At 55.1% G+C, this 13316-nt stretch overlaps 6 protein-coding genes across 6 annotated transcripts in view; 3 read left to right on the top strand and 3 right to left on the bottom strand.

The window, feature by feature from the left end:
• Positions 1–926: 926 nt before the first annotated feature.
• On the bottom strand, positions 927–1481 carry PTSG_12622 (uncharacterized protein). The gene has a single exon (XM_004991441.1). The coding sequence runs from the start codon at positions 1359–1361 to the stop codon at positions 1053–1055; it is 309 nt and encodes a 102-aa protein (XP_004991498.1). The 5' UTR covers positions 1362–1481; the 3' UTR covers positions 927–1052.
• A 40-nt stretch (positions 1482–1521) lies between these two features.
• PTSG_12621 (uncharacterized protein) lies at positions 1522–2370 on the bottom strand. Its single transcript, XM_004991440.1, has one exon. It carries the CDS (start codon positions 2310–2312, stop codon positions 1557–1559), a length of 756 nt encoding a protein of 251 aa, XP_004991497.1. The 5' UTR covers positions 2313–2370; the 3' UTR covers positions 1522–1556.
• A 2843-nt stretch (positions 2371–5213) lies between these two features.
• Positions 5214–9201, top strand: PTSG_07699 (uncharacterized protein). Its single transcript, XM_004991439.1, has 5 exons — positions 5214–6544; positions 6727–6801; positions 7007–7087; positions 7268–7376; positions 7613–9201. Exons 1-5 carry the CDS (start codon positions 5537–5539, stop codon positions 8251–8253), a joined length of 1914 nt encoding a protein of 637 aa, XP_004991496.1. The 5' UTR covers positions 5214–5536; the 3' UTR covers positions 8254–9201.
• Positions 9202–9416: 215 nt separating this feature from the next.
• On the top strand, positions 9417–10346 carry PTSG_07698 (uncharacterized protein; the record flags this gene model as incomplete). Its single annotated transcript, XM_004991438.1, has 2 exons — positions 9417–9432; positions 9907–10346. The coding sequence occupies 2 exons, from the start codon at positions 9417–9419 to the stop codon at positions 10344–10346; spliced, it is 456 nt and encodes a 151-aa protein (XP_004991495.1).
• Positions 10347–10984: 638 nt separating this feature from the next.
• Positions 10985–11807, bottom strand: PTSG_07697 (uncharacterized protein; the record flags this gene model as incomplete). The annotated part of the gene is made up of 3 exons (XM_004991437.1): positions 10985–11061; positions 11410–11629; positions 11697–11807. The coding sequence occupies 3 exons, from the start codon at positions 11805–11807 to the stop codon at positions 10985–10987; spliced, it is 408 nt and encodes a 135-aa protein (XP_004991494.1).
• Positions 11794–13316, top strand: part of PTSG_12620 (uncharacterized protein) — a 2178-nt gene continuing 655 nt past the window's right edge. Inside the window, exons 1-5 of the mRNA XM_004991436.1 lie at positions 11794–12047; positions 12334–12420; positions 12573–12640; positions 12871–12916; positions 13052–13120. Of these exons, the coding sequence (XP_004991493.1) occupies positions 11856–12047; positions 12334–12420; positions 12573–12640; positions 12871–12916; positions 13052–13120 (462 nt within the window). The 5' untranslated portion in view covers positions 11794–11855. The remainder of the gene's footprint in view (positions 12048–12333; positions 12421–12572; positions 12641–12870; positions 12917–13051; positions 13121–13316) is intronic.

Below are 13316 nucleotides of genomic sequence, written 5' to 3'. Positions count from 1 at the left end.
GTTGTGTGTGTGTGTGTGTGTGTGTGTGTGTGTGTGTGTGTGTGTGTGTGTGTGTGTGTGTGTGTGTGTGTGTGTGCGTGTGTGTGTGTGTGTGTGTGTGTGTGTGTGTGCGTGCGTGTGTGTGTGTGTGTGTGTGTGTGTGTGTGTGTGACTTTGCCCTCCCCACCACCATCATCATCTCATCTCATCTCGCAACCACCCCCACCACCACAACACCCCACACCCTCGCGCCTAAAGGGAGTCACCACTGGAAGCGGCCCGGCGCGCAGCTCTTGCCCGCAGAAATGCAAAGCGCGCACAGCAGCAGCAGCAACCACAACACCCACCACAACAGCAGTCACAACAGCAGTCACAACAGCCGACGCACGCAACACCACAGCAGCAGCAGCGTGGGAGCAGTGCACTTCATGCAAGGCATCCGCACACTGTGAGTGGCACGTTGAACGGTAGCAGCAACCTCAGCCATAGCGTCAGCAGCGGTAGTGGTGGTGGTGCAATGTCCACGCGTGAGCGGCTTGCAAGCGTATCGACGGCGCTTCGGCGTGCGTCCATGTCTGTGCATGGTGGGAAGCCCGTGAAGCCACGCAAGCCGCAGCGCCCACCAGCATGACCGTGCGTCTGTCTGTGTGTGTATATGTGTATGTGTGTGTGTGTGTGTGTGTGTGTGGTGTGTGCGTGTGTCTATGTGTCTCTGTGTGTGCGTGTGTGTGTGTGTGTGCGTGTGTCTATGTGTGTGTGTGTGCTCCTGATCCTGTTTAACCAACCTTCCTTTTCCCTCCTCCTTGTGTTGTTCTTGCCTGTTGTTGTGTGGTTGCACATTCATTTGGTGTCAATATACTAGGTGCTTTCTGTTGTGGGTTTGCCTCTGTGCCACATCTTTGGTCGTTGCCACAGCCCTGTGTACGTTGTTCTCCCCCCCACACACACACACATCCTTGTTGTGCTGTGCCTTGCTTTCGGGTTTTGGGTTTTGTTGTTGAGCGTCGTGCCGACACCATCATTCACACACAACCGCACGTGAGCACAGGTCGGCAGGCGGGCAGGCTAATAGATTACAAGATGCATCGCGTAAGAATGAATATAAAGAACCAAAATGCACACAAAACAAAAGGGAACGCAGTGATATGACTGCAGGCACATGGCAGGGCAGAAGCAAAGGACATGCGTGCCAGCAACGCTTGGAGGATGGCAGGTTGAAGGTTTTGAAGCAGTGCTGCGTGGAGCAACGCAGTAAACCAGATGAACAGAGCAGGGAAGGAAATCAAAGGCACCTCAATAGCAGTGATAGGAAATACAAGGGGCCGGGAAGCGTGCACGCACAACAGCACCGCAAAACACACAGCACACGAGGATGCATGCATACACACATACACACACACACAAATGCACACAAGCAAACACACAAACGACCAATCAAATTTTAAACGACGCAGACACACTTATATACACACACTTATACACACAAATGCACACAAGCAAACACAAACAAATGCACACACAAGCAAACACAAACACAAACACAAACACAAACACAAACACAAACACAAACACTGGCTTCAGCGACGCGAAGGGAGCGGCTGGGGATGGTAGGCAACTGCAATGCACCAGGTGTAGATGAAGCCAGCGGCGCGGGAAAGCCCAAACATGCTGTGCTTGTCGAGATGGGTCAGTTCTTTCCTGGCCCTTTCAAGGTTGTGCTGGGGACAGAACGTTTGTCGGGTTTCCAGCAGAATGCTGGTGAAGAAGCTCTTCTTCAACAGGTCCCTGGCACACTCGACAAATGCGCCGCTGTGGTGTTCGTGTCCATACCAGCTTCCCGATTCTCCCGAGTGATCGCTGTCACTGCTGCTGCTGCTGCTGCTGCCAGAGCTTTCGTCGGCGTCATCGCCGTCATGGTCTTCCGTGCTGCTGCTGCTGCTACGGCTGCTGTCGTTTTGCGCCTGTTCCTTTGATGCCTTGTTCTTGGTGGCGGTGTCCGTTTTGGTTGTGGTGTGTTGCTTGTGTTGCGCCTTCGTCCTCACCTGTTTCTTCTTCTTCTTCTTCTTCTTTCGCTTGGCTTTGCCGGGCGATGGCAGGCCTGGGCCCATGCCAAGGAGCAAGGTGAGGCACTTGAGTAGCGTCTGTATCTTCTCCGGCATGATGCTCATGGTTGCCAGCACCACGACGCTCTCCTGGTCCACCTGCTGTGCCAGCGCCTCCACCTCCTGCCACACCAACAAGGCGCTGCTGTCCTCCCTTGCCTTGCCTGCCTTGAGCTGGTGGTTGTTGTCCCCTCCTCTGCCTCCTGCCTCGTTGCTCACTTCAGCGCTCATCGCTTCCTTGTGTGGTTGCGTTGGGTGTTGTTGGTGGCGTTGTTGGTGGCGTTGCTGAGTGGTGAATGATGGAAAACAGCATGAATTGCAGTAATGTCACTGTGTGGGTGTTTTTGCTGACTCAACACAATACATTTTTATGTTGTGCAATACGCCACATCACCGCTGCCCCGCTACGCACGCATGGAGTTCGTTTCGAAACCCTGTCCCGTTTTCCCCTCAAACTTAGCACCAATCGCCACCTGCACGTTGTCGATTCTGCCCCGGGAGTTGCATGTATCGCGACCATTTGGAAGTGGCTGTTTCATTGCTTGCCAGGGGTGTCGCGTGCATGCCTGCACACAAGCACGCGCCCCATTGTCCACCCCAATAAATCTCGCCAGCTGGCTTGCCACAACAGAGCTGCAGCGCCACACATCCTGACGCAACCTTACATTCTAAGCACAATTGCTCACCGCCATCCTGCAGGTAGGTCTGCAAGTTGTTGCGCTTCGCCCACAGCCTCGCTTCCCCGCTGCTTGATTGCTCGTGCATCACGTTGCATGTCAGCCGTGCATGCTTGTTGGTTGGTGTTTCGCAGCGGTTGTGGTTGGTTGGGTTCGACCTGCATGCTTTGGTCAACCACTTCCCTACTTTCTGCCAGTCGCTTTGTTTTTCCCACACACACACTTCCCTTCGTGCTTTGTGTGCCTTGTCTTGCTTTCTTTGTTTCGCGTGCTTGCGTGCTTGCTTGCGTGCTTGCTTGCGTGCTTGCTTGGTCGTTCGTGGCAAGCCAAGCAAACAACGCCCCGCACGAAAGCAGGGGGAAAGCAGGCGAAAGCTCCAGATCGCGCAGCCGAGCGAGTGCGCGAGCGGGTGCTGCTTTTTCGTTTCCAGCTCGTTTGCCTTTATTTTTCCCCTTCTTGCTTGTTCCTGTTGTTTTGGCGTGCGTCGGACCCAACCCCAGTCTGCCACCTTTCCTCACACCAACACCCACACCCATTTGGGGCAACTAAACACTCGCACCCACGCCACTCACCCCGCTCCCACCAAACAACAACCAATCAACACCAGCGCCACCAAACACACGCACGCACGCACGAACCGATCTTGTGCCATCGCGAAAAGGAGAGGTGGGCTCTCGTTCACCCCGCACACAAGTGCAATCCGTTTGACCCTGAAAGAGCGGCATTGTCACCACACACCCACACACACACACACCCACGCACACCATTCCTCTCCTCGACACGCACCACACCACATACACATACACATACACATACGCGCGCAAGCACACAAGAAGGTTGGTTGGTGCTGTCTCCTTTTCGGTGTGTAGTTTATCGCCACGGGTGTGTTTGGCGTTCGGAATGGCATCCACGCCAACGGCTCGAGCTTTTTTGTCTTTGGTCGTTGGTGGTGCGTGTCTTGGCCACTTGCTCGCTTGCTTGTTGTTCGTGCACTTGAAGTGTGTTGTTTTGTGCCGCACACACACACACACACACGAACGGCCTTGTTGCTCGCTTGCCATTTCTCGTGTTGTTCCAAAGCCATCGCACTCCACAAGACGTGAGCACACCCACAAAAGACTTTCTCTCGCGCGCCATACACACTCCTGTATCATCCTCTCACACGCACGCACGCACACTTGCGGGTGTCACTCGCCTATTTCCCTTGTGCTTGGCCCATCATTGACCATTGCCACCGCTGCCGCCGTCGTCCAGCCTCTTCCTTTGCTTTCTCTCAATCTTGTCTTCTCCTTCTCCTGAGCAAGGGAGCAGCAGCAGCGCCAACCATTGGTCGGTCTTCCCTTTCTTGCCATGCCTTGTCAATCTCCTCTTCCCCTTCCCCCACTTCTCTCTCTCTCTCTCCTGTTTTTCGTGAACACGCACCCGCCCATTTCCTTGTTTGGCTTGGCCTGTAAGCCTGGATCCACACGCACATTGACACGAACATGGTTTCCGACTTGACCCTCAACCACACATTGCCCACAGTAGTGAGCAAGTAAGTCACTCACCACTGTCACTTCTTCCCACTCGCTCTTTGCTGCCTCGCACATCCTACCCATTGCACTCGCACACACACACACGCACACGCACACCCACGCAGAAGCGCGCACCGCCTCTCCCTCCCTCCCTCTCTCTCTCTCTGGCTACCCGCATCACGCACGAACTCAAAAACACAAGACCAGCACGAACACGTCGCGTGACGCCTGCGTGGATTCTCGACACGAACACACGTTGCACACACCAAGCACACATCGCCACAAACAACCGGTAAACCCCCTTCCCTCCTTCTCATGCGCGTGTGCGTGCCACCGTTTGTTTCTCCATGCATGGTGGGATGGTGGCGGTGTAACGTTCAACGTTCGTTCCACCCGCCAATCACTGCTGTTTCTCATATCATCTGTGGAATCACCAACATCAACGCCATCGTCGGTGGTGGTCATTTTCATGCCCATCATTGTCGCTTCACCACCCCACATTGCTTGCTCTCTTTATTCGTCGGCCGCCACCTTCTGTTCCCCTCCTCCCTCTTTCTCGACTTGCACCACTCTTCTGTGTTCTTGCCTTCTCAACGACGCCTGCCTGCCTGCTTCTCACTCTCGTGGCAAACCAACCACCTGCCTTGCATCACCCACCCCACATCGCACTCATCATCGCAGCGCGCCCTCCCTTCTCTGCCCACAGCCCCAATACCCACTCTGACGTCACAACACAGGTTTGTTCTTCATGGCTCTGACGTCAGCAAACAGAATCTGTATGAGACTAGTTGCGTTCGCGCGAGTGGCGTTCACGAACGCTTCAGATGACTTTGTCCGACGTTGCCTTTGTGCTCGACTTGTCGCAACGTCGCATTTTCCTTCGCACGACACTCTTTATTGGGGGTTGTTCTTTGATTTGACATCACCTCGCTCTCACACACGCGCGCTTGTTGCCCCATCATTTCTTTCATCGATGCCGACGTCGCTTGTCGTGCAGTCGCAACGCAAACACCAACACCTTCCAGCTCACACTCTGGTCGCAGTTAAGCCCGCAGAGCTGACGCCTCGCAAGCCAAGACAAGCTGATCACACAAGAAGCCCCCTTCCGTTCCCAAGCGAACAGACGACGTGAGACACAGACAGCAGGCAGCACCATTACCCAAACTGCCAACAACAGTTCCACGCAACAGCTCTTGGCATTCGAAACTTGCCGGTGAATTTTTGATCCGTCGGGACCTACCTGCCCCTCTCCAAACCCCCGTGCATGTCGCGCAACAACAGCCCAGCCGCACCAACCCCGGATCAGCGCCTGCATCCAACTATGGTTCCGGGCTTTACAGCCGCGTTGCGACAGCAGCAACAACAACAACAGCAACAGCCACACCTCAATGGCCAACAACAGCAAGTTGTGCCAGAACAGCTTCTCAACGCGCTCAGCTTCTTTCAGCAACAGCAACAGCAGCGGCAGCAGCAGCAACAGCAGCCATCCCAGTTGGGACTCCTCAGCGATGTTGCGCGTCAAGCGGGCTGGTCCGGCAACCCCTTGATGGCATATCAGCACCTCCTCGCCTCTTCTATGTCACGCAATAACGCCATTGGCCAACAACAACAACAACAACAACAACAACAGCAACAGCAGCAGCAGCAACAACAGCCACAACATCAGCAGCAGCCATCCCCGTCCATGGCCGCAATCATGTCCAGTAGCACGCCTGGTGCCGCCACTTTGGGCCAAGGGCAACAGCAGCAGGACCGGCCCGGTGGGGCTGATCCGGCAACGGCACAACTCTGGCCATACAACCCCCTAGCTTTGCGTCAGTTTGCTGCTCAACAACACCAACAGCCTCAACAGCAGCAGCCTCAACAGCGATCCCAACAGCAGCAGCAGCCATCGCAGCAGCAGCAGCTTCAGCCCGTGCTAGCGGCGCCCACGAGCAGCAGCATGCCCCCTGCCATGCCGGCGATGCTGACTGGCCCCTACCTTCAGTCCATGTTGGGCGGCACGGCCACAAGCTACACTTACGCCATGCCTGGCACCCCGCACCTGCCCGCAGAGGCAATGTCCTTGGGCATGTATGCCTACAGCCCTGATCAGCAGCAGCTGCTTGCCAGCATGCAGGCTATGGCTGCGGCTGCGGCTGCGGCTACCAACTCGTCACCGCAGGGTATGCCTGGCGCCCGGCGCAACAATGTCAAGGACCTCACCTCCCAGAACAGGAGCGCCAAGTACCGCCGCCGCCGCAAGGAACTTCTTGACCAGGCAAAGAAGCAGGTGTGCCCACGGCTGCCGTGCTGGTTTGCCGTGTTTTGGTTTGGTTGCAAAAGGACAAACTCTGTGGATGCAGAAACATGTGTGGGTGGAGAGACGCCACCCGCATGCGTGCATCGTACTTTGTGCTCCCCCCCCCCCAAAAAAAAAAAAAAACTCACGACTGTGCTGCTGTGTGGTGACAGGCATGTGACTTGTACGACATGTGCCACATGGAAAAGAATGCACTGAGCCCGGCCGACCTCGCAACCATCGCAAAGGTGTGTGTGTGTGTGTGTGTGCGTGTGTGTGTGTGTGCGTGTGCGTGTGTGTGTGTGTGCGTGTGTGTGTGTGTGTGTGTGTGTGTGTGTGCGCGCGCGCGCTTGCGCTTGCGCTTGCGCTTGGACCTGTTGTCCTTCTTCTGCACGTCAGCAGACCCACGTGCCTCACGACACATGGCACTTGTCAATGGCGTGTGCGCTGTAGAAATTCGAGGATGTGCTTTCTTGGCGCAAGGGCCACGACCCCTACCCTCGCAAACCGTACACTGAGCAGCAATTTGAAAAGGTGTGTGTGCGTGTGTGTGTGTGTGTGTGTTTGACTGGCATGTTCGATCAATTGAGCGTTCGTGTTGTGTGGGATACGCTCCCCTCGCCCGTCGTTGGCTTGCTCCTGTGCGGTTTGCTATCATGTTGAGCACCGCTGCTACCTCTGTCCTCCTCACCAATTGCTGTCACACATACGCAGGATCTTGCTGCTGAGGATCCGGAGATTGTGAAGAAGACGCGCCGCTCCCGCCTCAAGCGCATCCTCAGCTGCCGCTTCTACCGCAAGGAGTGCAAGTCTGCAGAGACAGGTGTGTCACTCTTGCACCGTGCCTGTGTGTGTATGTGTGTGTGTATCACCGTCACTGTTCCTGTCACTGGGTATCCTTTGTTCAGAATGCCAGAATGCCGTACCTTTTGTTCAAAGCCTGATGCTTGGTTCCTCCCCCCCCAAAACCATCTGTTGTCTCTTCGTTTTGCTTCCTTTCCTCACTCACGTCCACCACCACCACCTGCCACCACCTGCTGTTGCCATTGGTCACCACAGCGTGGATGCTGCATGTGCAGTCGCTGCACCAGTGCCTCGGCGCCATCCGCAAGGCGCTTGGCGACACAACCCCGCTGCCCGCGCTGTGGATCAAGCTGTCGTCGTCGGCGCAGCAGGCGTCTGGCAGCGACGAGCCCGGTGTTGCTGACACGGATGCTGGCGAGGACGTGTTCACCCACGATGAGCACGAGAGCCATGCTGACGAAGACGAAGAAGACGAAGACGGCGACGGCGACGGCGAACGTGGTGACGCCGCGGGCTCTGATGATGGCGTGGAAGATGGCGCCAACCGCCACAACGACCACCACCACGACGATGGAGATGACGGTGATATGCAAGGCAGCAGCGATCCTGATGATGAGGACGACGACGACAACAGCAACACCAACACCGGGGGCACAGGGGTTTCCGCAGACGCGCCACGTGTCGTCGCTGTGGCAACGCGTGCCAATGGTGGTGCAGTGGCTGGCACGCGTGTGGCTGCCAACATGAGCACCACCAAGATGCAGGCGCGAAGCGAAGATGAGGACAGACCGACTCGCAGCAACAGCGCTGCCGCTGCCGTTGTTGATGACGGTGACGATGGCACGCTGCCAACCAAGCGCATGAAGACGGAGTCGGGGGTGGGGACCCAGCAGTAGTAACCTGCCACCGTCGAAGCACGAGCAGCCCTCGAAGACAGGAAATCAAGCTCCAAGACGACAAGCGGTGTGCCATACGACTGCCGTACATGCACACGCGTGTGCAAGCATCTGCAAGCATTCGCACACACATGTACACACGACCCAGACTGTGGTTGTTGCTGTCACCTTCCATGACAATATGATTGATTTCCTCTCCCAGCTGTTTTTGATTAGCACTCGCTTTATGGCAATGAATGAATGTTGCTTGTTGAATGGATCATCGTTGGTGCTTGAATGCTGCTGGCGATGGATGTATCTGCTAGCCAACTCAAGTGTTGTTTCATACACACGTACGCACTTTCTCTTCTGCCTGTTTTCTTCCCTTTTGCCTCCTTTGATGGTGTGTTGCCCTGTTCTTTTCTGTTGGTAGAAGCGCGTTTACGTTACCTTTCTTCCCTTTCGACACGCATTCGTTCACTTCTTGTACGTGCACATGTGTGTGCGTGTGTGCGTGTGTGCGTTGGTTTAGCGTAGTCATTGATTGATGATTGATTGATTGATTGATTTGGTTTGTGCTTTGCGTGCATGGTGGCAAGTTTCCATCTTGGAGACGAGACGTGCGTATGACCGTGTGCGCGTGGGCGAACGTCACTGCACAGCACACAGCGTTGTCGCTCTCCTGTTGTTCAGCTGCCACTCTGTGCGTTGATCACGGCCATGCTGCAATGGACGACATTGCGTTTTTTCATCGTCTTGCTTTCTTTCTCGTTTCAATCGCGGTGATGGTGGTGGGTTCCTGTTACCAGCACCTTTCTTCCTGCTCACCACCATCACATGCGCGTTGCTTTCGTTCCCTGGCCGTTCCTTTTCTTGGAGGCATGCCTCAACCGCCTAACCCCAATGAACGGGCGCGAATGACTGGATGATGTGTGTGGTGATGGTGAGGTGGGGGAGTGAGACGTGACAGTGAAGCATCAACTCACAACACATCAAAAACACAACAAAAAGACAGCAACAACAACAACAACACGGTCATGACGCAGCTGGTGTTGGTGTTGGTGGCGGTGGTGGTGGTGGTGGTGTCACTTGGAACGGCACCAACCACTGCTGGGGCTGTGAGCAATGGCACCCAGTGGCGCCCTGTTGTGCTGATGCATGGCCTTGTGGCGGATGCATCACATATGAAACACCTGGAAGGTTGGTTTTGTGTATGCCTCTGTGTGTGTGTGTGTGTGTGTGTGTGTGTGTGTGTGTGTGTGCCTGTGTGTGTGTGTGTGTGTGTATGTGTGTGTGTGTGTGTGTGTGTGTGTGTGTGTGTGTGTGTGTGTGTGTGTGTGTGTGTGTGTGTGTGTGTGTGTGTGTGTGTGTGTGTGTGTGTGTGTACATCTGTCTTTCTCGATGGCAGTCTCTCTCTTGTGTCTGCCCGTGTATCTCCGCACATGTGCACTACGGCACAAGAGCGCATGTTCCCACTCACATCTTTTCCCATCCGCCAACGCCTTTCTTCAACAACAACAACAACAACAACAACAACAACAACAACAACAACAACAACAACAACAACAACAACAACAACAACAACAACAACACACACACACGCACACACACACACACACACACACACACACACACACACACACACACACACACACACACACACACACACGCCAGCGCCCGCTGGGTACTGGCGCCCGCCATTCAACCACACCGTGTATCTGGAGACCAACACGTTCCTCGCAGACATCAACAACGAGCGGGAGCAGAAGAACGCGACATACCGCCGCAATATGGTGCAGCTCAACACCCTCGCCCTGTCCATGGCCACCAAGGACTCTGTCGTCATTCCGCAGTCCAGCCCGCTGTTCTCCTTCTTCGCCAATAACTCCGACAGCGATGTTGTGCCGTGGAACGAGACCAAGGGCTATGAGGAGGACTGGGTGGGCCTGCGTACGCTACACGAGAGTGGGCGCCTCATCACGGCCGCGCTGCCATGCACCCATATGGGCCTGAAGGAGCCCGCCTGCAAGCCGTACTCCTATGACGGCTTTGCTCGTCCGCTGCTCAACAACACCCTGCCGCGCGCTGTGCCGCAGCCGCAGTGGCAGTCGTAGTGGCTTTGGTGGGGTTCTTGTGTTTTACCGCAACTCCGCGTGTGTCATGTGATGTGATGCGACACTGTGTGATGTGCAGTGGTGTGAAGTGATGCGATGGTCTCCGCTTTTGCAGCCGTTGCTGGTCAACAGTGCTGTGGCGAAAGAGGCGCGCGTTCCTTAGTGCACACACACACACACACACACACACACACACACACACACACACACACACACACACACACACACACACACACACACACACACACACACACACACAATGATGGTTCTTGCATTCACATGGCTATGGTTACACCGGTTCTTTTCGCCATAGCGCCATTTACTCATCTCATTGAACGCCTTCGTTACACCATCGACAAGCAAAGACGCTGCAAGCATCTTTGAAGCTCAGCGGCGTTGGAAAACAGGCGTCAACAGGACAAGAGAGAAGAGAGGTAATGGGATGAGGGTGCAGGAAGGGACGGGTTCAATTACAAAGTGACGTCGTGGAATGTACACGGGTTTGATATGAACAAGAAAAGAGGGGCAGCCTGCTCGTGGAAGCAGTGGGTGTGTCAAATAAGCTGTCGACACGCAGAGACGCGCTCGCCTTGACGCCATGCCATCATCAAAATCAGCACCTGGACATGTATCGGTGGTTACGAAGTGAATGTCTTGGGCTGCTTTGCTTGCAAGCTGGACGCGCGTTCCTGGCCACTGTCAGCGCCACGCTTGGCTGTGTGCGTGTGTGCGTGTGTGTGTGTGTGTGTGTGTGTGTGTGTGTGTGTGTGTGTGTGTGTGTGTGTGTGTGTGTGTGTGTGTGTGTGTGTGTGCGTGTGTGTGTGTGCGTGTGCCAAGCAAGTGGTGCAAAGTGAATGTACACCGAGTGTAATGCACAACAACGTGGTTTGCATGAGTAGAGAGAACCGCTGTGTGCTCAAGCACATGGAGCTGCTGTGTAGAGGAGCCACAAAGAGCCAGAACAGCGCGCACACACAGGATTGCGTACAACATAAACTTGCAGATACAATCATACACACAAGACAAGCAAACAAACAACCAACCACACACACGCGGGGCTCACCTGAGAAAGGAGTTGGGTTTGGTGGCGGGAGGGATGCCTGGAACTCTGGGCCGACACGGATGCCTGGGTTGGTGCGCGGTTTCATCCACTGCGCCATGAAGGAACGCTGCTCAGCAGCTGTCAAATCATCATCGCTGTCAGGCACACTCCCGTCGCTGGACGCGCCACTGTTGTTGCTGTCGTCCACGTTGTCATCGTCGTCATCATCCTCCTGAACGTTCTCATGGTCGTGCCACAACGTCGTCTGTTGCAGCTGCCGTTGGTGTGACTGTTGTTCTGCTGCTGACTTGTTGTTGTTGGTCTTGCGCTACCTGGGTGTGCGTTCCGCTGCCACCGTACGGCATGCTGGTGGCGTCTGCTGAGAGCGCGCGTTGCTGTGTTGTTGTCGTCGTGTCCATAGTCGGTGGCGGTTGTGGAAAACTTGCGGCGGCGTTCGCGAAGAATCGATGGGCCGCAAACAGGACACTGGCAGTGGTGGTGATCGTGGTGATGGCGAGGGGCGGTGGCGGCGTGGTGGGGTGTGGGCTGGTGTTGCTGTTGGCTCGACGGTGGCTGCGCTTGTAGCTGTGTTGGCGCCATTCATTGCGCCTGGCCTGCGGTCCAACTCGCCCCCATTCATTCCAACCACAGCTTTTCACGTGCGTGTGTGCGTGCGGTCTTATGTGCTTGTGTGAGTGTGTTTGAGTTTGCGTGTGTCTGTGTCTGTGTGGGAGACAGTGTGTGTGTGCTTGTGTGTTTGTGTGTTTGTGTGTTTGTGTGTGTGTGTGTGTCTGTGAGCATGTTTGTGCACCTGCTTGTAACATTGCCTTGCTCCCCTTCGTACTCACACGTCCACATGTCCACCTGTCCACCTGTTCGCTGAACCCTTGCCACGCTTGTCGAACGCCTCTCCTCTCTGCCTCCCACGTGCTTTGGGCGCAACAGGTGAAAACGATTGCCCGGATATGCGCGCAAAACAACTGCAGGCGGCTGCTTGATCTTGGATCTGGGGATGGCCGCATCCCAATCGAAGTACGTCCCGCCAGCGACCGCAATTACGAAATGTGTGTTGGGCCCACAGAGTCCCTCGTGTCGAACTGTGCGCCCAACTAACCGAATTCATGCAAGCATGCGCGCATGCGTGTGACGTTGTGTTTATGTGCGTTTGCATGTGTCTGCCATAGGTAGCAAAGCATGTAGGTATTTCAACTGTCGGCGTGGAGCTCAACCCATGGCTCGTAGCAGTGTCGAGGTGTGTGTGTGTGTGTGTGTGTGTGTGTGTGTGTGTGAGGGTGAGAAAATGTGTGTGCGGGTGTGTGTGTGTGAGGGTGAGAAAATGTGTGTGTGTGCGGGTGTGTGTGCGTGTGCTGGCGTTCATGTACCGTGACTGACTCAGGGCCAGATTTACTCACTCACTCGCGCACACTTACGCAAACATACCCTGACACGCCCGCTCATCCTCGTTCACAATTTCATCCACAGGCTCAAGTCCCTGCGAGCCGGCACGTGGAACCTTACGTCGTTTGTGGTAGAGATGCAAACTTGGCCTTTGTTGGACCACACCGACAACCGACCTACCCCTTTTGCTCGCACTTGCTCACTCATCACCGCACTCACGACTGATCTGATTGCGTTTTCTTCTCGTCCCCCAATTGCACTGCAGCGGCAAGATATGTGGAGGTTCCCTGTGTGTGACTTTGACGCCGTCGTCGTGTTTGGCGTCAAGGAAATGGTGGGTTGTGCACGCGCAAGAAGCGTCACAGGCCTGCTGTAGAATGCTCGTGGGGAGTTTGCTGCCGCATATCGTCATGCTTGGCGATGATGATGATGATGATGATGATGATGATGATGATGATGTTGTTGTTGTTGTTGTTGTTGTTGTTGTTGTTGTTGTTGTTGTTGTTGTTGTTGTTGTTGTTGTTGTTGTT

This window comes from Salpingoeca rosetta (assembly GCF_000188695.1).
Source record: "Salpingoeca rosetta unplaced genomic scaffold supercont1.20, whole genome shotgun sequence".
NCBI lineage: Eukaryota > Choanoflagellata > Craspedida > Salpingoecidae > Salpingoeca > Salpingoeca rosetta.
Note: the sequence above shows the minus strand (reverse complement) of the source record. Positions and strands in the feature narration are given on the sequence as shown.